A 27496-nucleotide genomic window follows, 5' to 3' on the forward strand; every position below is an offset into this window, starting at 1 on the left:
CTTCGCCTCACCATGTATTTTCGCCCAGTGTACAGACACGCACATGCCGGCAGCGACGCGAGCAGCGCACTTCTCTGCCGGCTTCAGCGGCTCTCGTTCGCCGTTCGCCATGCGCTGTTCGTTTTTGGATTTTCTGTTTGATCAGTTCGAAAAGTGAGTTGGTCGAGCGAACAACCATATAGCGAGGGCAGCGGAATCGAGGCGACACGATACGATACGATACCATAGAGTATTCGTTCCAGGAGCGAATGAAAAGACGAAACGAGACGAGACGAAAGGCCACCGGAGACAGCGACGTCGCGGGTGTAAAGTTACTAAATAGCAAAAAGAAACTACCGACCACCGATTGCAGTGAATGAAATATCCAATAATTTCGAGTGACATTCGCCACAAATCAATCGATCGTTCGATTTGAAACCTGATTTGTAGAGTTCGTTTCTGCCAGTGTGTGTGTGCATGTAAGCCATGGGTTCTAAGCGAGCGAGTGAGATAGAGCGAGAACACTGATTCGACTCGATTCGTTTCGTTTCGATTCGATTGGATTGGATTTGATTCGAATTCAATTACAAAATTCATTGAGTGTCAATTACAAGCCGCACGCACAACTCTCTCAGCGGAGATTGCGAGAGATTCGGAAAGATCCAGGTACAGATCTAGATCCAGATCCAGATTCCCAAACATCCAGAGATCCACAAATCCAGAAATCCATCCAGCATCCAGAGTCAGAGTCATAAATCATGCCTACGACATTGATGTTGCTGCCGTGCATGTGGCTGTTGCTGCTGACCGCCACTGCTGTTGCTGTCGGCGGCACGCGACTGCCGCTCGAGGTGTTCGAGATTACGCCGACCACGTCCACGGCGGACAAGCACAAGAGTCTGCAGTACACCGTCTACGACGCCAAAGATATTTCAGCAGGAGCAGCAGCAGGAGGAGCAGCAGCAGGAGCAGGAGCAGCGGCAGCAGCTGGAGTGGCGACCAGTACAGTGAAGCCAGCCGCCGAGCAACTGACCGTTGTGAGCATTTCCACGGCGGCCGCGGAGAAGGATCTCGCCGAGTCGCGGCGACATGCGCGACAAATGTTGCAGAAACAGCAGCAACACCGCAGCATCATCGGCAGCAGGCACGGCGACCGGGATGTGCGCGTCCTCTACCAAGTGGGGGTGAGTAGCTAGCAAATACTAAATTCATTTGATTAGCCTGGCTAATTACATGTTTGCATTGATCGGGGCCGGGTAAAAAAAAAAAACAAAAATATCACAAGGTACCAATGAAACCAACAACTGGCAATGGCAGGTTGCATAATGCAGGCAACAACGTCAGCAGACACCTGTTCAACTGGTTGCCATTTGCCCACGCCAGCGGTATCAACAACAGCGGCAGCAGCAGCATCTACACAGAAAACAATGCTGATCGATTAGATTATTTCATTCAAATTGAAGTCTGATTAAAGTCTGCTCTACTAAGTTATCTAAAAAGTTTCCTGTCTTGGGATTTGTATCATTATCAACTAATCAGTCACATGTATTATAGCATAGAGATCTCTCAAATGTCCATCGCAAGACTACCTACGATTTCTTTCTCTGCACAGCAGGTTTTGCAATGCAACTTTTTTGGGCTGGGTCCGAGTTTTAGTTCGTTATTTTTACATATTTTTTTGCTTTTGTTCAAGAAACTCTGGCTATATTTAGCAGCCGCCCTATGGCCATTACACTTGACACCCACAAAACCACTATCCATATATCACCACACGCATATGGCACATTTAATTGCAGCGGCAACACTCGCTGTGGCTGAAAAATGAAAGTTGTTTGCAGCCGAGAGCTCAACTCAACTGATCTGTCGCATTTGATCAATTAAAGCCGCAATTGCTGTACAACCGAACGATATGAGCGATACCAAAACCAATTAGCCAGGCGGGTCAAGAGTTCAATGCTGGCTAAGCATTCATGACTAAGCCACGGTCCACCAAAAAGTTCTTGGCGTTATCTTTCCCCTTAAATCCGCTACAATGCGAATTCAGATCATAGGTCACATCGGTTCCATTGTTCTCACTCCCGATCTGGCCATAAATCAAGTGCCCATTGAGAAAGAGAGGGGATTGGATCGGCCATATATCATGTATCGCATATCTATGTATTATGTCAAATGTCATTCGACAAAACACGCCCTGAAAATCGAATTCTTGCTCGATGTTGCTACGAGGCGAGGCGTGAAGTATCAACAGTAATCAAAAGCAAAATATTGACAGCATACGCAAGTCAGCAAAAGGGGCAGAGCAGCAAAAAAGGTTCGACTTAGAAATACCCTGCCGAAGGATCACCATCTAATTGTTAATTTTCTATTAGTACTATGAGCATTAGAGAACAATCAAAGCATATTAACTTTAGACGAATCCAAGCGCATCCTTAAACTTCACTGCGAAGAAGATATACCATTTAACCGTCTTTCAAGACAAGGCGGTGTGGTTCGAATTGGTTCATAAATTTTGAAATCCAAATGCCTGCAATAAATTTTGGAACGCATATAAAACAAGCATAACAAAGCAGCATCACAACACAACACCTAAAATAGACAAAAAATTGAGCAGAGAATTCCTGTTGTTTGGAAACTTGCAATAAAAACGCCTTATTGGAGAATAGAACACAACGGAATAGATCCACAAAAGGCTGTGAATGAGCAGCCGGAAAGAGAGGCAAATAGCCAGATAGAAAGAGACAGGCACAGGGGAACGAAAGAGACGGAGGGAGGAAGGAGGCTGGGAGGGAGGGAGAGGAAAGTTTATAGAAGAAAACAAAAAGTTCCCATGCTTAAAAGCGCTAAACATTCAGTTCCGGTATTTAAAAACGTTTTCAACAACCACGACTGAGACGGGGATAGAAGGAGACGGCAACAGCAGGGGGAGGGAGACGGGTAGACGGGGAAGACCTGAATGAAAGAAAATTCATGAATGAAATACGACCACGACGACTACGAGAAGTCGATGATGATGGTCATAATGACGGTGGTACGGTATGGTATGGTGTGGTATAATGGGTGAAATGGTGGTGAGTGAGGGGCGCGATGAGGTGGTGCATGTGTGAGTGGCAACACTGAGAAAAGTTCGTTAATGTACAGCATTTAAGCTGGCAAGTGTTTACTTAAGGTCGATTATTGTTTATACTAAAAACTAAAACATGTCGAACTAGGGTTCTCATACAATTATAAACACAACACTGTATCATGCGGAAACAAAGTCCAAACTCATAACAATGCGTTCCAATAGAAGCATTAGAAAGCTTATTTAAGTTATTTCGAATATTATCCAGTCAAATACAGACAAATAACATATGCATACACCAAAATATCAATGAGCGCAGTATTTTTGCATTCATATTTTCTCTCACTGTACACGTGTGTGTAAATGAATGAAAACGTAAACGCTGGATGAGCAGAGTAGCCAGCAAATGCTACGTCAGCGACTTCAACTTCTCGCTTGGCTGGGCAAGTCAATCTATGAATGAATGAATGCCAAAGCGACAGACCGTCCAAATGTATGAATGGATAAAGCCAACAAGAACAACCACACAACTACAGCAACATCAACAGAGATCGGGCAATTTGTCGGGCCATATACAAACAGATCAGGCACGCATATTTGGCCTAAACAAGTCGATGTGTGTGCGCGTGGCATGGCCAAAAGCCAAAGAGTTGGGAAAACATGCCAGGGGAAAGGGGATTGGGAATGGAATATCAAAAGAGTCTGCCACAAATTCCAATTGACTGAGAAATGTTTAAACAAACCAAGCATATATTTCGGCCATTTTGGCTATTTGACCAAGCTTAGTTCTGGTGTTGCAGGCAGGTGTGAAAATGCTTTATAGGCTACCATCCAAACATAGGAACAAAAGTGCCAATTGTGCGTATGCTTAGTGCCGAAACAGGCAATAGATATTTATGAAAATACATGGTTATATAAATCTAATAAATTTTATTTCGACCACACCTCTAATGGTTATTTATGGGATTTTTATGCTAATCAATACATCCGATATGTTTGACACGATATGACAATTTCAAATTCAACCTTCTTCAAACAAGTTTTTTGAATCGTTGATCTGATTTTGGTAAATTTATGTTCATGAGTTTTTTCACAGAAATCATCAATGGACCTGAGCATCCGATTTCTAGTGAACCTTTCTGTATTTTCGTGATGAGAGATTCTTGTGAATGAATTTTTACGCTGGGAACTTTCGTTAATTTGATGAAATTTCAACGATTGCTGGGGAACTTCCACGAAACCCTCTAATTGATCAATCACTGACCTGCTATAGTATCGGTTGCTTTCCATAGAAATAATAGATCATATCTATGTTCCTTAATTGGCTGATGACTAAATTTATGAGTGCTTTGAGTGTGAATACAATGCTTCATATCTGTAAGACTAACTAGACTGATGCAATAAATTTGGAGAAATAAGTTCTTTGTTAGGTACCTTTGAATATCAAAACCTAATTCCATTAGCAAACAAAACGCCTTCCCTTCTAAAATTGATTTCATCCAAACAATCCAAGTCTAACACTTTAATCCCATAATGAATCGAATCGCGCTTCCCTCGATTTCGCATATCATGTTTTCACAATTTCTATCTATGCTTTTTGGTCTGCCATGGAATTTTTGTTATGCTAAATATAGAAATTATTCAATGCGATTCGAAGGCAAAAAATAATAATAATCATAAATAAGACACACAAATATTGAAAGAGAGTAGACAGCGATGACAACAGCAACAGCAACAATGGATATACAAGTATATCGGTTAAGTGTGTCTGGATGCCGCAGACGCAGATAGGCGCGTATATAAAAATATTTGCATAAAAAACAAGCAGCAGGCAGCAACAGCATACCGCAATTATTCACCTAAAAAGTGCCCAAGTCTACGATCTCGGAGAGCTCCATTGAGAAAAATGCTCCCGACCACAACTACAACAACCTGGGCCAACGGATGCTCGGATACCAAAAAACTAGTTTGCCCACTTTTTTCCTCGACTTCTTCCTCTTCTACCATATAAACTTTGTTGTTGGCGCGCGCGCCAAGTCAACTTTATAGATACTATATACATATATAAATATATTTTCTCATATGAGTTAACAAAATACGACTAACCCAAGTCGCAGGCGAAGCTTGAGCCACGCTACTACCCAACTTCCAAATACAATTCAGCGTCTTTAGGTAATCGTTTTCTTTTTCAAAATCACCTGAAAGAAAACTAGGCGAAGGCCATTGGACTTTCCATGAGAACACTAGCTAAAATCGCAATTATTTATTTGTCAGGCATAAGGTCAACACAAATGCGTATGCTTATATCTGGTCCAAATATCCAAAGCAATACGTATAATCTCGTGATATGGCTAATTTAAGAGATCTTTCAGCTATGTGGCTGGAACAAATGTTTCTATCTCGTCCAGATATCCATTGATATACATACGTACAATCCCGTGATATTGTTGATTTATAAGATCTTTTATTTTGCTGCACCTATTGTTTGGCTGTTCAAGCTTTGTGCCACTTTTCGAGAAAAAAAAGGCACTTCTCCGTCGCTGGCCAGGCGGAAATGTGGCCTGGAACACTTCCGCTTTTGTTGGCCAAGAAAATAGATAGAGAAAGAGACCTTGTTACAGTTATTGATGAACACGTTCCAATTTCCCACTTCCCCGGGGGCAACTGGCGGCTTTTCCGATCGTGTAAGTGTGCTAATTACGTGCCCAAAGGCGCAATTTGTTTACAATAATATCAAAACAAGACGCAGAGAGAAAAAAACACCAGCGATGGCGGGGTAAAAAAATAAATTAACTATAAATAAGCAACGACGAATGCTCCTCTTCTTTGTTGCTGGATTTCATTCATAAAAACGCGCGCAGACGGCGAGTAAACAGCAAATTGGATGGAATGGTTACTGGGTACTGGGTGTATTTACAAAGCGGACAGCAGGAGGCAGGCAGCGGGGCGTGGCACTGCGAGCTGCTCATAATTATCAGACAAAACGGGCAAAAACAAAACAACAAAAAACCATTTTAAGCGTTTTGGTGACGTTTTGCGCGCGTTTTCTGCAAGAAAAAAGCGTGTATGTGTACAGAAATGCGAACAGCCAAAGCCAGTTTACACTAAAAGCCGGGCAACTTTTCATTTAGCTATGTATGTATGTACGAGTATGTAGCTAGCTGGCCATTCATTCATTCATAAAAATCGCAGCAGCAACATCAACGAGCCATCGGCATTGTAGTCAAGATTTATTTATTTGGCGGCAAGCGCGTAAAAGGAGCCAACAGCACAGCAACAACATCAGAAGTAGCAACAGCAACAGCAGCAGCAGCAGCAGCAAAATGCAGCAGCAACATGTTTATAGGCCGCCACACAGTCGGCAACATTTTGCGGTTGTCTTATTTCTTTTGGCCAAGGCAACAATTACAATGGCCAGAAAGCCGCAGCAAAAAAGCCACAAGCAACTATGCCACGTTGTTGCTGAATGAATGAATGAATGAATTACTTTTTTCCGTTCCGTTGTGGCAGCAACATCAGCAGCTGAGACTGATTGTGGTCGGTATTGGGTATATGGAGTTGGGTATTGGGCATGGGGATGAGGATGAGGATGTGGATGTGGTTAGTGGATGTCCGTGTGCGTAGACGTTCATTAATTGTGACGATCAACAAGCTACGCAAAAATCAAGCAGCAACAAAAAGGGGAAGTTGCTGATGTTGTTTGTTGCTGCTTCAGCTGCAATTGGCTGCCACGCAGAGAAACCAGTTTCCCAGCTATACCCTGAACAATCCTTGACAAACAACAGGAGTACTCCGCTTTCGCAATGAGCTTTGGCTGGAGCATACAAAAATATTGTTCCGATTTTCTAAGAATTAATATTATATCAAGTACACTTTGTAGCTATATATTTTATTGTAAAATCAAACAGTGATTTATAAAACTCATTTTTTTAAATGTTAATGTTTAGGGACTACACTTTTCCACCATTTGCCAGATTATTAGTGGCTTACAACAAATTCGAAGGGTATCCAAAGTACTTTAGCACCCGCTTTGGTTAACATTCTTATAATTTTTCTGCTGTTGTCTGTTGGCTTTTGCCCGCTTCCTTTTGGAATTTCTGCTGTTTTATGAATGAAAATGTTTTTTCCCTGCTTGTTTGCGGTTGGGGCATGCTTCCGTTAAGGCAGTCCAGAGAAAAAAACGAGAGAAAAACAGGCAGGCAGGCAGGCAAAAGTGGCACGGTCAGTCTGCGTGCCCCGGGCAATTCCTGGACTTGTCTATGCCTATGCAAAGTATTATTATATACATATATAAATTCACCGCATTTTTTTGAAGAGCCGGCCGTACACAAATCTTTTCTACTTCCGGCTCGGGATGAATCTCTCTAAGAGCTCGCGCTGGCCTGAGAGTTTTCACTGGAATTCTATGGGACTTGGACCCATAGAATCGGGCTTGGAATCGGAAGACGACAGATAGTGACCTAACAACTTCCGTGTTACTTCCGCTTCTTCGGCCCCATCTTCCACTTCCGTTTCTAACAATTTTAATTGAATTTTCGTGTAAACACACTGACTTAGGCAATATATATATAATATACGTATATATACTTATATATCTTGGCCAGAAACTGCGATACAAACCAATTCTGAGCCGGCATACTTCCGCTTACTTCGGCCACATGACGACGCCAGATTGCATAATTCTCCAGCCCAAAAAACAACTGAGAGAGAAGAATAACCCAAAATCGAGTAGGAGTATGAGTATGGGTGGGGGAACCAGAGAAAAAACAATGTGGAAAAGGAAGTGTATAGAAAAATCATTAACGCACAGACAAAAGATAACAGAGGGTGCAGGGGATAGGATATAGCGGAGACTACCTGATGGAAACACACTTGTGGCAGGCGGCAGGCTGCTGTCATCCATCCGTCTCGTCTAACGGTTGGAAAATCGGAAAAATGTGAAAAATCGGAAAATCTCCGGCCCGGACGTTGATCGTCGTGTGTGCGTCAACGCCCTCATGGGAACCAAAAACCCACGAAAGAATTACGGGGCGGCGGGGGAACTCAGCTAACTCAACCAACTGTTGCTGCACCGGGAAAACAACCCAGACATCTTCCATTTGTTGTGTGGAAATTTATGTCATTGATTGTCCTTTAGTTAGGCTGTTATTGATAGCACACCAGATGGGGCGAGAATGCGCAACACAATGCGGAGCAGGTGCAGTCGATCCTTATTTTGGCCTTGTTTTGCCAAAGTCATAGTCAGGTTATCCTGAAAGCAGCATCCTCCGAACGCAGGTGAACTAAAAATGGATTCAAATCCATTCAAATCCATACTGAAATCCCTATTAAATTAATGTAGTCTGTTTTAAGAACTGCGCTTTAAAGTGTCATTAACATTTTCAAACAAAGATCCGCAAAGATCATTCCTAAAACGATTTAAGTCGGAGGGACTTACTCCAAGCTGGCACCACTGCCTCGTGCAATTGAAGACACCTCACTTCCGCTGCGTGGAATGGCATTCCCGGCATTCAGGCAGCCACATGAGGCATGACAGCAATGACGCTAGAAGTAGCTCCAAGAATTCCATTGTGGGGAGACCCCCTGACAGCCGAGCCCCTCCCCCTCGACCCATTCACCCCCTTCTGGAGGTTGTGAGCGGGGTTAATTTGATTCAATTAAAGAGATGGAATGGGTGAAGGGTTCCCTTTTTGCAGGCGGCTTTCATTGAAATCAAAAGTCACAAAAGTTTGTCAATGCTTGCGGCATCACGTTGCACTGCGTCCAGCTGCTGGAGGCAAAATTGGAAAAAAAAGCTGTTGGCCTGGGAAATGGGGCCAGCAGAGGGGGCAAAGAGGGAAAACTCTTTCATTGTCTTTGGCGCGTTCTCAACTTCCGTTGGCACTGCACTTTGACACATGAGGCTAATTGTTTGACTGCTCGGGGAGCGGTACTACACGCGTGCTGCTGATGGAGATCGAGCAAATTATAAAGTGTGGCAGCAGCTTGGACGACCCCCTGCCTCCAACTCCCCGCCACACCACCTTCTTTGGGGAGCTGCTAAACCGGAAATCCGGTTGCCTTCTCTCCCTCTTCTCGCCGCCTTTCTTGTGTTTGCTTTTTCCCTCGCTTTTTTGTGTTGGCCTGGCAAAACTTTTACTACTCTTCCAGCTTCTTCGCCAGCACAGAAACTTTCGTCTTGTTTACAAGTTGATTCTATTCGTGCACCAAAAAAAAAAGGGGCAACTAACATTATTTAGGGACTTATAATTTCATAAACTTACAGGTCTTTTTAATTTAGAGTTGTCGAAATGTAGCGCTTAAAATACGTATATAAATTATAATATTTCCTGGCCACTAAAGTAATTCAAAACAGCATCCCATTTTTCTGCGTGCACCTATTGTGAGCTTCTCAGAGATGAGCTGATGGCATTGGAATGCCGATGAAGCATGTCTTCTTTGATATGCTGCCCCGGCCCTGTGATTTGCTTATCAATATGTAAAATGTTATACGAATAACGGTGATGTCTTTGAAGTGCCATTTCCCGACACAACAACAAATCAAGACAAAAATAAAAAACAGAGAGAAAAAATATGCACAGAATGGGGGAAAGAAATCTCAATAAACATGCTCGAATTTCAAAGAATTTCTCACGCTGCTTACCCAACGGATCCCCCTTGAAACTCCACTTCTGGCATATCCTGTCAGGGGTGGATTGACAATGGTCTCGTAGCTCTTCGCCCCTCGAAATCGAAAAAGAATCTCAGCAATGCCCGAAGCTTCTGCTTGAAATATGAATAATCAAAGTGCAAGACAAATTCGCTCGTCGAACGGGTTAAGGACTTCGGCAGGTGCTGCGTTTGAAACTGGGTCAAAACTGCGTGGGAAACGGGGGAGCGAGTGAAAAAGGAAGTTCAGGAAGCAGCATTATAAAAAAATCAGGAAGTAAATACAACTAATAAAGTGTATAAGGAAGGCAGGCAGACGACATCCGGGGGAGAGCGAGACGGAAAACGGCAGGGAATTGTCATAGAGAACTCCGGTTCAATTGAGCAAAAAGGTAAAAGGTCAGGCAACCTGTTCCGGACTCACTTCCGCTTCGTCTACGGCTAATCCCTTTTTGAATGCGCTGCAGTTTAAGTGTGTGCGTGCGAGTGTGAGTGTGCGTGTGCACTCACTTATTTACTTCCGTCAGTTGCACTAAATCACTTCCGGACTTCCGGTATGCGCTCTCCCGAAAAAATAAAGGAAGGACCTCAAGGAATGACCCTAAAGAGCTCAGGTAGCAGCAGGTGCAAGCCAAAGAAACCCGAAAATAATTTGAATAAAAATCAAGAAAAAAGTGGAAAGAGATAGTGGAGCGAGGGAAATGAAATTGAAACCAAACAAAAGGCAAAAACCCTCGACAAAAAGGGATAACAAAGAATGAACAGAAAAAAAAACCAGGGTGCGCGACAGTTCCACTTAAAAAATTGATTGCTTTCGATAATTTCATTGGAAACCTGTTGTTGTCGCTGTTCTCACTGCCAAGCATCACTAACAATAAAATCGAATGATAGAAGGAATCAGGCTCTGGAGTGGCATCCTCGAAAAGCACCCATCAGCTGCTAGTTGTTGGATTTTATGTTACGACCAGGACACAACACAATGCATAAGTTTTTATTGGATGCCAACTTGGGCAAACGCAACAACAGAGTCCAGGATTTTGGGACTCACACTCTGTTTGGGGAATTCAATTAATGATTCGTATTTGTTGGGGAGCAAACAAACAAACAAGACACCAAAGATATCCTCCAGTTAGGACCGACTTTAGTCGGCGCAGTTATGTTAATCAAGTTGCCATCATTGTGTTGACACAATCCTCTGTTACCGAAGGGTTCTTGGCATTCCAGTCTCTGGAAGCTGCCTTTATGGTTTGTTTATCATATGGTAATTTGGCAAATAATCAAGCGGAGCATCAAGAGGGTAATAAAAGGCTTTTAGGGCTTAGCATCAACTGCCAAATATATTAAATTTCTATGATTTTTCAAGTGTTTTAAGGAAATTCATATCCCTCATTAGTATTCATAACTTAGGGAGAGTATTAGACGATTATATTCTTGCTTTGTTGCAAAACTAATGTTTTATTAACATTTTCGATCATTTTCGTTTGAAGGACTCTGAGGAGGATTTGCCCATCTGTGCGCCCAATGCAGTTTGCTCCAAGATCGATCTATACGAAACCCCCTGGATTGAGCGGCAATGTCGTTGTCCCGAATCGAATCGCATGCCCAACAACGTGGTCATCCATCATCACAGTCACTCGTCTGGAGCCGCGGATTCCCTGAAGTACAGGAATTACTACGAAAGGGAGAAGGTGATGCAGCACAAGCGAATGCTGTTGGGCGAATTTCAGGATAAGAAATTCGAAAGCCTGCACATGAAGAAGCTGATGCAGAAGTTGGGCGCCGTCTACGAGGATGATTTGGATCATCTGGATCAGTCGCCGGACTATAATGACGCCCTGCCCTATGCGGAGGTGCAGGACAACGAGTTCCCCAGGGGATCGGCGCACATGAGGCACTCCGGACACCGCGGATCCAAGGAGCCTTCAACCACTTTCATTGGCGGCTGTCCCAGCAGTTTGGGTGTGGAGGATGGCCACACCATTGCCGATAAGACTAGGCACTACAAAATGTGCCAGCCGGTGCATAAGTTGCCAGTTTGCAAGTAAGTTAAAACTACATCCTTAATTTTACGCGAAAGTTTTAGATGCAGTTTTAAATTCAGCTACACAATGTATTTCAAATTGTTCACTGTCTAATTGATACGTTTTTCTTACTCGAAGGCACTTCCGTGACTACACTTGGACTTTGACAACAGCAGCGGAGTTGAATGTGACGGAGCAGATAGTCCACTGCCGGTGTCCCCGGAATTCGGTGACATACCTGACCAAGAGGGAACCCATTGGCGATGGCAGTCCGGGCTACAGATATCTGTTCGCCTGCTCTCCCCTGACGGTGGGTTTGACATGGAATATTTCATTAAGACATGGCTTTAATGTACATTTTCATTTATACAGCGCCTTCGCTGTCAGCGGAAGCAACCGTGCAAATTGTTCACGGTGCGAAAGCGTCAGGAGTTCCTGGACGAGGTCAACATTAACTCGTTGTGCCAGTGCCCCAAAGGACACCGCTGTCCCAGCCATCATACGCAATCCGGCGTGATAGCCGGCGAGAGTTTTGTGGACGACAACATACAGACATATTCCGGGTACTGCATGGCCAACGATTGAGTGCATCGCCAAGGGAATCGTTCCACACATAATATAAAACACACTTTGTAAAGGAAGATAGAGTGAGCGGAGGAGCAACAGCTACTATATATAGATATCGACTGAGCCAATTGAGTCTCGCCAAGTTACCAACTAATGAGAAGGGAAAAACGAACAAATACAAGCTAGGAACTTAAAATGCACTTCCACACAACACACAAATCATTTTCAAGTTTTGAAAGAGCGTGTTTCTTTTGCTACCAAATTTTGGTCATAAAACGTATGATATAAATATTTAATTAGTTTTAAGCATCGATATGTGCGCAGTTTGTTATACAAATAATTTGTAATGAATATTTATGAAAACAAGAGCAAAACCTGCAACGAAGGAGGGCGTACCCTCCACTATGTAATATAGCAACAAACTATACTCGTAATCTAACCCGCATAAATTGTATATATTTTAATATATGTCTAACGAAAACAGTTTCAGTTGTAATTTAAACGGAACCTACGTGGAGCAACACAGCAAACTTCAAAGAGCAGGATGTGCCAAATGTTCAGATGGGGTGCACTTAGTTAACGTAAGGATGTATCATTGAATAATTCATAGCGAGGCAGTTTGAAACTGTGGCAACTCTGGCAGCTATTTTAGTGCAATTTTTGTGACGCCTTTAAAGCCACTTCTCCTGAGTTTGAGCAATGGATTTGGCAAGGAAATTAGAAATTAATTTAGAAATTGCGCAAATGCTTTTAACTAAACGTATAGTAACCACCATGACTCCTCCTCTTCCCTCTAAACTATGCATATTTACATCGATTTAAGCTACAAGATTTTGTTTATCTAAAAACGAGCAACGAAATTTGGCGATGTTTCGGTTTAAACACTTTGTAAAAAGGCAAAAATAAACATTAATTTATGAACAAAAGTCTGTGGCGGCAACTATTTATCATTTTACTGAAATATGTAATACCACTATATTAACCTTCTAAGTAGGCTTGAATACTTGCTGCTCACTACCGCAAATACTTTTTATTTCGTACACATACTTTTGGGAGTACCTGTGCTGGTGAAGTATATTGCCTACTTCTGGGCGAACGAGTTAGCCAAACGACAAATTTGACATCGAACATAATGTAAAGTAACAATAGTAATTACCTTTAGACCAAGTACAGATAACATAAATATATGTAGGGGTATAATAAAACAAAAATTGATTGATTAATAATATTAATTAAGTCTGTCTAAGTCTCGTAAGAAAATCGATTGTTGTTCAATGCAATATTTGTGGAGTAAAGCTACAGATAAGTGCAACCCCAGGCAACTGAAGTGCACTAATTAAGTTTTCTCACCAAATGTTCCATTGAAGATGGTAAAGTAAGATAAGCTTTCCCAGCAATGGAAAGTACTGACATTACGTCAATCAGAAAAGCGAATGAAACCAATTATAACGCCATCAAATTACACTTCATGCTAATAACAGACAATTACAGAACTGGGGTTTTACTGGCTTAATTCTTGACCAAATTGCCACATGCCGTATGCATCCATCAAAATTATTCAACCGCAGAAGTGCTTCCTCTCTAAACTCTGCTCAAGCAAAAACAATTAAAACTAAGGCAAAAGTAACCGTGGAAGCCAAAAGCCAAAGCTTAAGCAGCTGAAAATGCAAATCATTGGACCAATGTTGATTAGAAAGCAGATGGCGGCGCCTGAAGAAGAAGTCCAGACCCGTCATATAATTAAATAAATACCTCACAATGCTGCAGCGATGGACCATCGCTGAACCTAGCCACAGATTCAATTACCGGCCATCCATAAAAACAAAGCAACAAAAAATTATCAAGAATTATGTTTTGCTTATAAAAAAGGCTGTTTTCTTTTCGAAAGAAGAAGGTGTAAAAATAAACAGTGCGAAAAGCCAGCCAAGTAAACCATTAAAAACGCTCACAAAAAGATGAGTACATTTTTATGTCCATTACCGGAAGAAGTCGGAGCATGGGAGCAATATGCCATCAACTCTATGAGGTTACAGCGAATGCATAAAGCGGATTTGTATATTAAGCATACAAGATCCTTAATATCGTTTAGTGTGCCAACTAATTAGCCAAAGATCTTGAAAAATGCCCGGGGGAAAGAAGCCGCCACAGATGCAGGCCCATATAACCACATGAAAACAGACAGAATGGGCACAGTTGAAAGACAGTTTATAGCATTAGCCCCTTAACAAGACCCAACAACCAAAAAACCCACCAAACTCACAAACACTTAAAAACTTTAATTAGAGTTTAAGGAGCCCGGTACATCTTTCATTAGGCTGGCTATGAAATTCACTGACTTTTAGCCATCTGAACAGCACAGACACCAAAATTGCCAACAGTTAGCCGCAGAAATAATTCATTGTCGCCCATTCCTCCACGTTGTCCTCAATCTCGATCTGAGGTCGGCAATTTTCACTTCAGCATGGGATTCTTGTCCCCAGAAACCGATGCTTTTGGCCCAGTAAAAGTTGAAACATGTATAATAGAAAGTAAGTGAGCTGGTCTATATACAAGTGAATGTTCTCAAATAACCTAAATCATTAGAATGCTTTAGCGTAAGTAACCATTTTTGCTACGCTATGTCAAAATGCATTAAAGTTTCGTATTCGTTAAATATGCTCTTGAGATACTGCAATAAACAAGTAAGTCTACAGTCCTCAAACATCGATTCCCCAAATCATCGATCACAGAAATTCCTGAGTAATAATTATTTTGGCGAAAGTTTCATCACCCATCAAACGCAGCAGGTCGAGTTGACTGACTTGGCTACTGTTGCACAGGTGCCGTCGATAACTAATTATTTCCACTCATCTTTCAGCATCGAAGGAGGCAAAATCTGCTAAGGTGTCTGCATTTTCCATATTTATGAGCCAACATCGTTGACCGACTAACTTCAACTCCCCCGCCCCAAAAAGTTGGGATACCAAGCCCCCGAGCTCAGATTCCCGTCCATTTATTGATTGATTAGCTTTGATTATTGGCCGGACAGCCGATGGCTTAAATTTGCATGCCAAAACGGCTTAGGGAGATATTGGTTGCAGGGTTGTTTCGGTTTATTGGATGCCAGATTTATATGCATCATTAGAAAATGCCAGCACAGGGCTTCTTCTTTCTCACTGCTCGTAACTTTCTTTCGCATCATTAAAATGAACCACAACAAATTGGCCGCAAAGCAAAAAAATAATACCAAGAACTGTCCACAAATATCAAGAGCCCGAAAACAAAGTTGCATGTCTTGCAGGAAAACTGAAGCACCGGCAAAAAAGAAGATCAGCAAAGATCAGGAAATTTTACCACTACATTACATCTTACATTAATGTAAATGAAAAAATACTTAAATTCTACTTGAAAGAAATTTAAATATTAAGAAAAGTTAAGTAAGATATAGAACCTAAGTTAATATATATAAATAAAACCATAGATTACTTTGATTTTGTTGTGCATTTGAAATGCACATGAAAAAGGAAACTGCTTGCGATTGGTAAAATGATATAGTATTTAAAACACATAGATTGCTGTCTGGAAATTCTCAGTGCACCACGAAATTTCTTTCGTGTCCGAAAAATTTCTTCATTTGCGGGTCACTAATTAGACGCGATTTGTTGCTCCAACCTGACATGCAATCTCCCCCAAGAGGAAGGCGCCCAAATGGGATAAGATGGGGGAAGAGGGAAGTTGGAAGTGGGAAGAGTTGGCCCCCTAAATGGCCAACATCTGCATAATTATGCGTTGTTGGTGGAAGGCGCTTATGCAGCTCAATGAATTTAATTGAGCAACATTAAGACCGGAATGGGCTGGGGATTCTGGCTCTTATCAGTTTGGCCTGGGAGAAATGAGAAATGAGAAGAAACAGTAGCGATGAGATGATCTCACTTAAATATAATTATTCTTAATATATATATTTACCGCAGTGCGTACTTTTTGCGGCTATTTCACCGTTTTTTACTTGACATACAGGAAGCACTCAGGTGAAGATTTCACATTTCACCGGTTGCTTAGAAAGTGAAATTTGTGGATTTTAGTTTTCCATTTCTATTTCTGCTTTGCCGCTGTGAGATAATTTGAATGCGATAAGACATTAATCAATGCAATTAGCGATACAATTGCTTATTGATATCCGTTGGCTGAGGATTTTTCGGCTGGACAAATTTCCACAGATCTTAATGGCATTTTAATGGGAGCAGGGTGAAAGTTTATCGATTTATTTTTTGGAAGCCACGCAAGGAAAACCTGTGATATGCAAAAACTAAGAAAAAAAATCGACGTTTCTTAATGGCGAATCCAGACAATGCAATAAACTGCAACAATAAAGCAATAACAGTAACAATAACAATAATTGTAATAGCCAAAGTGCAGTGCCAAGTCATCGCCGATTCAAATGGAGATGGAAATGGTTTTGAAGATGTGGAGATGCAAGTGCAGGCGATGCTGGCGATGCAGGTGAGGTGCGGCTGCAAAACGAAAGCCGAGCCGAAAGATCCAAAGATACAAGATACAAATCATGCATTACAATGGGTAAAGGCAAAGCCAGAGGCATTGAAATTGAAAGTAACACACGACTGCAGCTTGATGATGATTTTCTAATTGCACAAAAGCCAAGATGACTCAAGTGCCTCAACTCCATGCATCTTGGCGCATTTTCCCGAAAGGTGTTAAGTATGCAAATGACGAGCAGCTCTCGAGTTAACATCTCTAACTCAAAAGAAGAAGGAAAAAAATAGGCAGTCATGTTGTAATATTTACAACCAAACACACACATGATCTGTGTGGGCGGGGTCAGCAGCGCGCCTTTTTGGCCCAAAAGCGAGTGGTAAAAGTATTCAGCGATTTTGACCCCACTGCCTCCAGAGCGGCAGCAGATTCGCATCTTTCAGATACTTTTACATGTACTTTCTCTACTTAGACTCTGCCTGGTATCGCACAATTTTTTTGGCTTTTCCCCCTCCGTTTTAGGCCGCACCTAATCGGAATTTTGTGCGCCGGCGTAGAAGAGGAGTATCCGGAGGAGGAGACCCCAAGATCACCGGAGATCAGTGGCAGCGACAACGCTTTGATGTTGTAATTAACTTTCATTAGACTAAGCAAACAGCTCCGAGAATTGCAAACAAAAAATTATCGCAAAATCGTTGGTAGAAACTGAAAGAAATCTCTTCAAATTTGGAACTTCCGTAAGCGAATCTCGCATTTAAGTCTTAAGTTGGGTTTCTTCTTTAGTCCGCTCGTGCTTTTTGGCTCTTTTGGCACTTCCAGGTAGACAAACTAAATTTCACTTTCGCTACACAATATCAACAGCGATTTAAGTGTGTGCTATATTAAAGTATTTACTTGGCCAACAGTACACATAGTGAGCTCCACAAAAGGCAAATAAACTTTAGCTAGAAATACCCTGTAAGTGCAGAAATTGGTTATCGGTTTAGTTATCCTTGTAACCAAGGGTAGTTTCATATAGTTAATAGGAGTAAGTACGTGTATTATTAAGTAAGAAATGTGATTTCTTTTTAATTTTAACCATCAAGCCTATACTTTAAACATCATATCATCACATATGAAAGAACCGATTAAAATGTGTATGACTCAAATACTCTTATTTGAGTAGGGATTCTTATTTGAGTACACTACCTTAAATGCTACGTGTACCAAATAAGATAAGCGTTGATTAAAGTAAGAGGTATCTTCCAGTCGAAGCTTGATTAATCTACCTATTTCCCTCCCAACTTCTATTTACCTTTTTTCAACTATTTCTTTTGGTCATGCGAATTCGTTTCCAAGGCGCGTTGATTGTTTTTCTTCCCCCACAGCCGCCCACCGCCCACCTATCGACCCAAACCCTTGCCGAAAAAGTCGGGAAAAAAAATTGGAAAAAAATCCATGGGAAAGCCGCAAAAAGTGGAGATTCAAGCATTCAAATGAGATGCGAAGAGTCTTGAAGTATTTGCCTTGATTCCGCTCAATTGGCTATTTTGGAAAGAAAGTCCCCCATGCGCGACCAAAATGCGAGTCCGAGTGCCAGAATCCCGCAGAGCTGCAGTTTTGGCCACGCGGAGCCACTTGGCCAACTACTTGACTACCCGAAGATCGTGTCCAAGTGGCCTGCTGAGTAATTAATGATACGAAATACGAGACTTCTTGGCTCACCAACTCCTCGTCTAATTAAATAAACATAAACACAATGAGAGGTTGCGAAAATGTTTGCCAAAATCCCTGGGAGATAAACTAATAAGCTTCTTTGTAATAAAATTAAAACTTTCCATTTTAGATAAAGGCAAAGCAATATAATCAAATAAAATGGGTCGAAAGTTTTCACCTAAAAGTAAAAAAGGGGCGCAGAAAATTAATATAAATTAAATTGAACGTATATTAAAAAGATATACTAAGCTCATTTGTAAGAAGTGAAAATGTATTAAAGAATCTTTTAACTAGTGTCTAGGTCAGCTTTAAAGCACGTATGCAAAAACTTGAAGAAGATAAATATGCTGGTTTGGCGTTTACTTTCCTTTTCAAAAAGCAAATTTAAGAACGAGTAGGAAAAATCACTGGAGGAAAATTAAATTAATGGAAAAAATATCCATTGACAGCAGCGGCTGTCAGAGAAGAAGAAAAATAGAAAGAGCACCGATTGCAAAAGGAAAAATATAATTTAGGTGCAAGAGAAAATTCAAGCGCATCATGTGAGCTAAGGTTTTCCCCATCACCATCATCATCACCATCAACATTTCCATGGCCATGCCATACCATCCCATAGCATCCCATCCCATGCGATCCCATCCCATGCCTGGATGACAGAAATGATGATGAATACGCGTTGGCAGCAGCAGCCGGCCGAGAAGCCCCTTGGACCCTCTTCCCAGTAGGTGTGGATATGGCAACAAAGCCGCAGACATCATCAGCAGTTTTAACGGCTGCCAAAGTTGGTAACGCTTCCAACTTGCGGGTGTTGCGGTGGCTTGTTGTTTCTGTTTTTTCTGCCGCTGTCGCTGCCGAGGTCTGTCACACCATCGCTGGCTGACTGACATGTGAGGAAAGGTCTACACAGTCAGAAAAAACCCATACCCGGGTAATGTATGGAGAAATCACAGGTCAGAAGTCAAGGCATGCTAATGCATAAGTAATGGAAAAGTGTAAGCTCCCAACATAAAATACTGTATTCAGAATGTAACAAAACTTACATTTAAAAGAAAAAATACAATATTAAGTATAGAATTATTGCCATACAATAAGTTTTACAATAAGTTTTGTACAATGCGTTTTTATAAAACAGAAAGACTTACAGCACGTCCTAATTTTTCCTTTTTGTGGCACATGCTAAGTGAAATTACTGAAGGTCGACTGTGGTATGGCATCCAATTAAAATTATTAGTGCACAAAGTTGTGTTCAGTGTATCCAGGTGATGTCGCCTTGCAATTGCACCCAATAAAACCGCTTGCAGCACGGAGCACAAAAAACAATGTCAGCCAGCGAGAGCGCGAAAAATGTTTTAATAATTTAATGCACATGCACAATAACAATTGCCCGCGCTCTGGGCTTCCCTCATAAATATAACAATTTTCAAAATACATTTTTAATTAACTCATAAAAATCATAAGGACCCATGGCGTGTTGTCAATCCATTGTTTCTCGGATCTGTGTGGTCTCTTGATGACTAGATTACATGGTAGATGGCAGATAAGACAGATGGTGAATGCCAGATCTGTTTTCCTTCGGCGACAGTTGCAACATGATGGCATTACCGTGATAGGATCTCCATTTCAGGGTAAATTAACTTTGAAATGCGATTTGCATTGGGTGCTTGAACTGGCGGAAATTTATGCAGAAATGAGCGTTTTTAGAGGTTAGATTGTATCGCAATTAAGTGGATAAGCCCGCTCGATTAGAAAGGAAAACTAGGCTGCACAATTGCTAACTTCCTTTAGTATAGATGAAATGCAATAATTAATATATAAATGTTAAGAACTGAATATATTCAAAATATAGAATGTGACAAATAATTAGATTATGTCCTATTGCTTTCCTTTTTATAATATTTGGATACCTATTTATCCAAAGATCAGCTTATAATCGAACCACCTTTATACCAATCCCCTTTTAAATACCACATTTACTCGTTTATAAATAATCCAAAGATAACCGATTAATCTTCATTAATAAATCCATGATGAATGTGAGAAACAATCTGGGAATTATGGTAATTCCAGCAACAACCTTTCACCATAAAACACATTTCTGCCGAGATGTAAAAGGCAGCCATCCTTTTCTTGGTTTATCCATTTAAATGGACTTTTCCTCGGAAACGTACGAGAAAATGAAATCAAAACATCTGGACAGCTTCCTTTGGCACATTTACAAATTAAAATAGAAAACCGGAGAGGACAAAGCAAACAGCCACAAGAAAGGGACACTGGACGGGTGAGGTCGGTTGGGGGAGAAAGAGAGAAAAGATAGCTGGCAATTGAACTATACGCAAGCTGACTATGGGAAGGCTAGTGGTTAGAGGCGGTTCGGCTGAGGGGGTAATTAAGAGCGTGGGACGCTGGAGAAAAACCACGGAAAATATGCGTCCAACTGGGAAAATAGAAAACCGTCAGGGACAGAAGCCCGGAGATGAAAAAGTAAAATCAAGAAATATGATAAACATGCGAAACATTTTTACAAGCCAATTTCGTAGCTCCTCACCGAAGATTGTCTTTTCAGTATTTCTCCCTGAAAACGGGGTCAGGAAAATCACTTTCATTGGGCTTAGAGAGTTGGTAAAATCTTCTTTACCTTTCTTATAAAGCCATTTGGGACCATTGTTCGGTCGCCGGGCATGCAACGCATAACGAAAGTTCAAATATGACACTAGAGATTGGAAATTGTATTAATTAATTTGCATATAAACCAGTCTAAGTCGAGGTCAGGTCAAACGATACGCGTAAATACAATGTGTTACTTCCACTCATAAGTTCTCGTTTTACTGGACAGTTACGAAACGGAGAACCGACATGGCTGAAAGAAATGCAAATGCGTCGCCATCTCACAAAAGACTTAGGGCCAAGAGTTGTCCAGTCTGTTGGCCAGTTTGCTTCACCTTCTCACTGGGTCACAGTGTTTGACACCTTTTCTATACTACTACTGCTGCCGGAGGTCCAATGGTAGTGGTGCCACTTGCCTAACAGAGAATATCCAAAATATTTGGGCCAACTAATATATGTTGGCTTCCAACAAAGAGTATAAAGACCCAAAGGTTTGCCTTTTCAATATAATCCGAAAGCCGATTAGCTAAACACTCGCAATACACACAATGCAACTCATTAAACTTAAATAAATTACACAAGTCTATTATGCCAAAATACATTTGTTAACTAATCGCTTTTGGCCTCAAGGCTTGGTCATTTTGTATCTCGAAATTGATTTCTTAGGAATAAAACGTGTAGAAACTTCAGTATGTTTAACCTTTTTTATATTTCTAAACATTAAACTAATGGAATAATGGAGTTCACAAGATGGTTGAAAATAGCATAGTATGTTATTTTTGCAAAACCCATAACCTAGGGATATTCAAACTAAGACCCGCGTAATAGAAGTCATATAAGCTCAGGGAATGACCACTAAAAGAGTACAACCCCGAAGGAGATTTACGATTTAATATGGGTCATAAAGATATTACACAAGTAAATAGCAGCCTTGAGCACTCCGTAAAGTCGCTAATACAGTGCAGTAGTATAAACCCGGAAAAGGAGCCAAAATCCGAGAACAACTTCATTACGGCTGACAATGATTAGAGAGAGCAGCGACAATTTGCGCAAGTTTATTGCGGTTCATTTCGGTCCCACAAACTCCCGCGCGAAGGTGATAACTTTCAACGGTTTCACGTTTGAAATTGACTTTGTAGCTGCCTACTGCAAATGCAGCTACCACTCGACTCTGTGGGAAATTAATGAATTAGGAGGCGGCGTACAAGAAACAAAAAATGGAAATAAGTAATGCTCACATTACATTAGGCAGTATACAAATGCACTGAGAAAAATGATGGCCAAGGCACAGGGTAGAGCTTAAAACGTACTCATTTAAGTGGGTATCGAAATCAAGAATATTTAAAACTATTTTTCCATGTGCAGCAGAAGAAGCGACGATGCCAAGTGGCAGTGCCAGAGTATCGCAACTTTAACTCATTTCCACGACACTCAAATGAGCAAAAATTATTGCGGTTAAGTACGCGATCGCAGAGATTTTCCAGCTTTGGCTGGCTAAATCGGAAAGTAAGCAAAAGAAAAGCCCGTCGCGTCGTTGGCTTGTTAGAAGGAAAAGCAGGCAACCAGCCAGCCAGCCAGCCAGCCATCCAGGCAACCAGCCAGCCAGCCAGATAAAGATAGATAGATGGAAAATTGCAATCCGTCGTCGAGGGAATTTTCTCCGTTCCTTTGTCGCCGTTCGATGGCAGCGCGAATCGTGAATTAAATTTAAACGGCAGAAAAGTACAAAATAAATAAATGGGACAAGTGAGCGAGCGGCCAGCGAGATTTTCGCGGGCGGCAAGAGTGTGGAAATTATAGGGCCTCCTAAGCGCTCAGATCCAGCAGTTTCGGTTCGTCTTGTCATTGATACGATTTGGGGGAGATGGGGCTTTCCACGCGAAATGTAGCCATCGAAACATGGATACGCGCTGGAAGTTTGGCCTAGAAGATATCCAGTATGTGCAGACAGAGTTAGTATAAATGCCATGGCTGGCACAAAATTACTATACAGATATATTGAGAGACTAAAGATATAACATCTTGTATCTTGCATTCGATCTATCCAGCGACTAAATATTTTAAAACATTCATTACACATTATATGTTTATTAATAAATAAAATGTTTTCTACACAACTATTAAATCCATCAGTGCCATTTTCCAAGCCATCCTGGGTAGCAATAAAAACTGAAACTTTTCACTCACTCTGCTGGCTGCTAACCATATCTAGCAGCTGATTGGAATCGGATAGACGGGGAGACTGGGAAATAGATGGAGGAGCAGCGAGACTGGGAGGCGGGCGACCAAATTGGCACATTAGACAAATTGTTGCCAGGACGGCAGAGCCTCCAAAGGCGAGGGGCTGTACATCTCAATAATGATATCATGGCAATGAAAACAAACCAGCAGCCGCAAGAAGCGAGTCAAGGAAAACTGAACACTGAACACTGACAGAGCAAAATGCAAAATGGAAAATCAAAGAAAGTTGAATGAAACTTGCCATCGAGATCGTCATAAATCAAACCGCAAAACCCCGCAAAGATTCATCAGTCAATCAGCCGAGTGGATCGGCAGATGCGATCAAATGTCAAGCCCACACCTCATGGCTTTCAACCTTAACCAGCCACAATTTAAGCCACCATTGACCCATTTTCCAATACCATACAATACAGCTGCCATCTCCCATCCCATCCATTGCCACTTGGGAATAGGCTCCGGCGATGATCATAATGACGAGGATGATGTTCCGTAACGTGTCGCCATTTAATTGGCTCCGTGTGAAGTTGAAGAAAACTTTGGCAAATACCCAGTTTGGTGCCACATGCCACCTTCCCCTCATTTCCTGCCTCGGTGTCTAGTCTACGGCGACTTTGAAACTTTAGACTTGCTTGTCTAACAAAAAATATAAATAGAGCGTGCTGGAACAAAAAGTTGGGAATGTGTAACTTTGAAGGTGTCGGCACGGTCTTTATATAGTTTTTGGAGATGCCCTTAGGGGCGTCAAGTCCCTGACTTGATACAATATTTAAAATATCAGATTTTTTTATTAAATCCTAGATATTCTCTTTTTACTAACTGCGGCAAATTTGCGAATATTCTAGATTGTTACAGGATCTGCACTAAATACACAACATACATTTATATGGTATCTTTTAAAATGTTATGTGCATTTTTAAATGTGTCCCTTGAACGGACTGCTATTATCAATACCTATCAGTAAGGGTATTGTAGGTATTTGTGCCTGGCATCTTCTTGGCTCATCGGATGTCGTCGAAACAATTTTTCCAAAGAATTTTTCGTCATGCGCTTTAATTAAATTTTGTCAGCCTTCTTTTTGTGTGGTGTCATGGCCCGAACAGAGTTACCGGTCTGCTCCGTGCTGTTTTGGCCTGGTCTTGTTGGTCTAGTGGGTCTGACTGACATTGTTGACAATGACTTTGTGTTGTGTGGCAGCTACTGTGATGTCACTCACATGACCAAAAAAACAGAAACAAAAAAAGGCATTAAAACACAGCAGGGCGACGTGGAAGTGGCACTGGAACCGGCTCAAATTGCATGGCATGACCAAGAGTCAAACCAAATACATAATTACAAATTCATTTGGCACAATTATGCGGCACAGTTGCAATTGCCAAGTGCAATTGTTGCACACACGACACAGATTTAATTGCGTTTGGCAACGGGCGCAACAAGTGGCAGAGACCCTGGCTAAAAAAAGATAAATAAGTAAAAGCGTAGCACGCAAGAACTAAGAACTACTCAGTGCTGGCGGTACTTGAATATTTCAGGTACATGGTACTTTCCTCAGGAAGGGTATAATTAAACAAATATAAGTTTGAAAATTATACAGGTATTCATGCTAAGCTTAAGGGAAGTCATTTGGTATATTGTCGAAATAGATTTGGATTTAGATAACCAATTGTTATTTTACAAATTGCACTAGGTGTGCCTTGGAGATAACAAGCTATACGTTCTTAGACTTGGCATCACTGAAAACTGACAGGGTAAAAGGCATGAATTTTGCTGCCGCGGCAGACGGTAAATTAAAAAACTTAATGCGAAAGGCGAGGATCGGGGAGTCGAGTAGCGAATTAGGGGTACTCGCAACATTTGCCACGATTTTAATTTGTTTTCGGCCGCCGTATTTCATTTGCAGGCAACGCATCGCGATAAATGGAAATGGACGCAATTAGTTCGTGGGGGGTGTTGGTTTTACGAGTATCTGGGGATCCGATCCACAGATATAAGGTACCGATAGGCGCAACTGGTTTAGGCAGATCTGGCTTATCTAGTGCGTGTGCATATGGGAATATATCCAGGGATGAATTCTAGTTTGTCCAGTTCCGCTTTCACATGAACTAAAGCAGAACGCCGACATCCCAATCGCCAGCATCATAATCGGGAAATAAGTGAAATAAAAATGAGGAGGCCTAACCAGTTGCCACTAAGATGCCTTGGGGCAAATTCAGAGTCGGTGGCATTTCGAGTTGCATGTAATCTCTCCGATTTGCACACCCAGAAATCTTCCAAGATTGAGAACACTACTTATTTTCGCTGGTTTAGCAAGGCATAATTAATATACCTCCATTGATTATGCTCCAGGTGTAGAATGACTTCCGAAGTTGATGCATTAAGAAATTCTTAGAGCCTTCAAATTTTGAAAATGTTATTTGTAAGTGAGCTGCAAGCAAATTATTGATAAATTAGCAAACCGTCAGACATCAAAGGCATATTATAATATTATCTAACATAAATTTAACGGTCCATTAAACCGCGTAAAGTAATTTGAGAAAAATATCAAAGTCCTCAAAAAATTTTGATCATTTCCTGTATCATAATTTAAACTAAATAATCTAATCATGTAAAATATAGCTCAGCCGCAAAGTGATCAAATAAGATTACTTCATTTTGAGGATCTGCACTTTGGCTACGGTACAAATCAGCGAATTGGTGAGTTCACAAACAGTTAGAACAGTTGCCAAACCCAGGCGATGACCATTTAAGCCATTTAATGGCTATCTGCACCGTAATCCGTCTGCTGGAGCATTTGACCCACAATTGCTGGACACCAACTGCTCCACTGAGTCTAAACATCTTCACATCCCGAGCCACCGAAAATTGCCGACTTAAGCATTTCGAAATCAATTTAGCAGACAATAGTAATTACCGCAGTAAAGCCTGTCTGCCCGGATTTGTATCTGGATCTGGATGTGGATGTGGAGAGCTTTGTGGCTCTTATGGCGCGGATTATGCAATGGGCACGTCAAGAGCTGGCCACTGGTTCGGACATGATTGTTTCAACACCAACTGCACCTCTGGGAGTCAACGAACCTGTGACAGCTGGGCGCAGAAATGGCGCAATCTTTAACCAAAAGGAAAATATAGAAAAAAGTATAAAGCCTTTAGCCATTTCCCCCACATATGCAACGGTACCTGAATATAAACCCAAAGTGGAACATTAAAGAACTGGCCCATTGCGAAACATACAAAAAAACAAAGAAAATCGTGATATGGTTAAGTATTCCGACTACCAGATACCCGCTTGTGTATTTATGTACTCATACTGTATAAGCAGAAATTAACCGGAATCCAAAATGTAACAAGGCATGCAACTGAAGTCTCATAATTACTGGAATAAAAAATTAATATGTATTCACCTTACCGGTGGCATTTCATTGGCCGAAAACATGAGTTATGGTGGTAAAGCAAATTTATCTTGCTGTCAAGTTTTAATTAGTGTCTAATATTATTTTGGTGAAGATTTAACAGTAGGCCAATGCATTTAACCTTGTAAAATATGTCGAATAGAAAATATAAGTGAAATCAATTGGAAGGATTTAAATACTCTCCACCTTTTAGATACCTGATAACTGAATATTTAGTGCTTTCTGTAGGAAATTCACAATAACCCATTTAACCAAATTGTATACATTAATGTAATGAAGAACGGTATAAAAAAGAAGTACAATGCTAACTTTATCCTCAGCCCCTGGAATATTAGGCAGTAAGACAATGTCGATTCCAACTTGACACTCGAGCTTAAGAGCCGCAGAAGAACAGTTCCCAGTCCCGGCAGGCAGTAGCGGCAACTGCCACACGTATATTTAATAACAAACACTCGACGGACTGGAGGAGGAGGAGCAACTGCAGCAGGAGCAGCCACATCAGCGGAGACTTCGGGGGCGCCGCTAATGAGCGACAGGCGGACAGCCAGAGGCGTCAGATCTGCCGGCTCCAAGTCGCTACATACATATATATTCCCTCAATCCGTCGTCCGGGAACACTTGTCATAAACAGCTAATAGACGCGTGCAGCGACAACTTGATTAATTGAAACTAAATGGGTCCGAGTCTATAGATTGCAGCTAACGCTTCGTGCCGGCCAACAATTAGAAACGGTAGGAAAAACTCAACTCAACTCAGCTAAACCGAACTGAAATGAACTAAGCCGAACTGAACTGAATTGAACT

The 27496-nt window shown here is 41.4% G+C and overlaps 2 protein-coding genes across 2 annotated transcripts in view; one reads left to right on the top strand and one right to left on the bottom strand.

The window, feature by feature from the left end:
* LOC6544515 (elongation factor-like GTPase 1) overlaps positions 1-27496 on the bottom strand; it is a 73015-nt gene that overhangs the window by 11958 nt on the left and 33561 nt on the right. The gene's annotated exons all lie outside the window — the stretch shown is intronic.
* Positions 97-13196, top strand: LOC6544516 (protein giant-lens). The gene is made up of 4 exons (XM_001973020.3): positions 97-1163; positions 11176-11729; positions 11848-12019; positions 12082-13196. Exons 1-4 carry the CDS (start codon positions 738-740, stop codon positions 12292-12294), a joined length of 1365 nt encoding a protein of 454 aa, XP_001973056.2. The 5' UTR covers positions 97-737; the 3' UTR covers positions 12295-13196.

The sequence above is a fragment of the Drosophila erecta genome, unplaced genomic scaffold (genome assembly GCF_003286155.1).
Source record: "Drosophila erecta strain 14021-0224.00,06,07 unplaced genomic scaffold, DereRS2 tig00000021-arrow-pilon, whole genome shotgun sequence".
In the NCBI taxonomy this organism is placed as follows: domain Eukaryota; kingdom Metazoa; phylum Arthropoda; class Insecta; order Diptera; family Drosophilidae; genus Drosophila; species Drosophila erecta.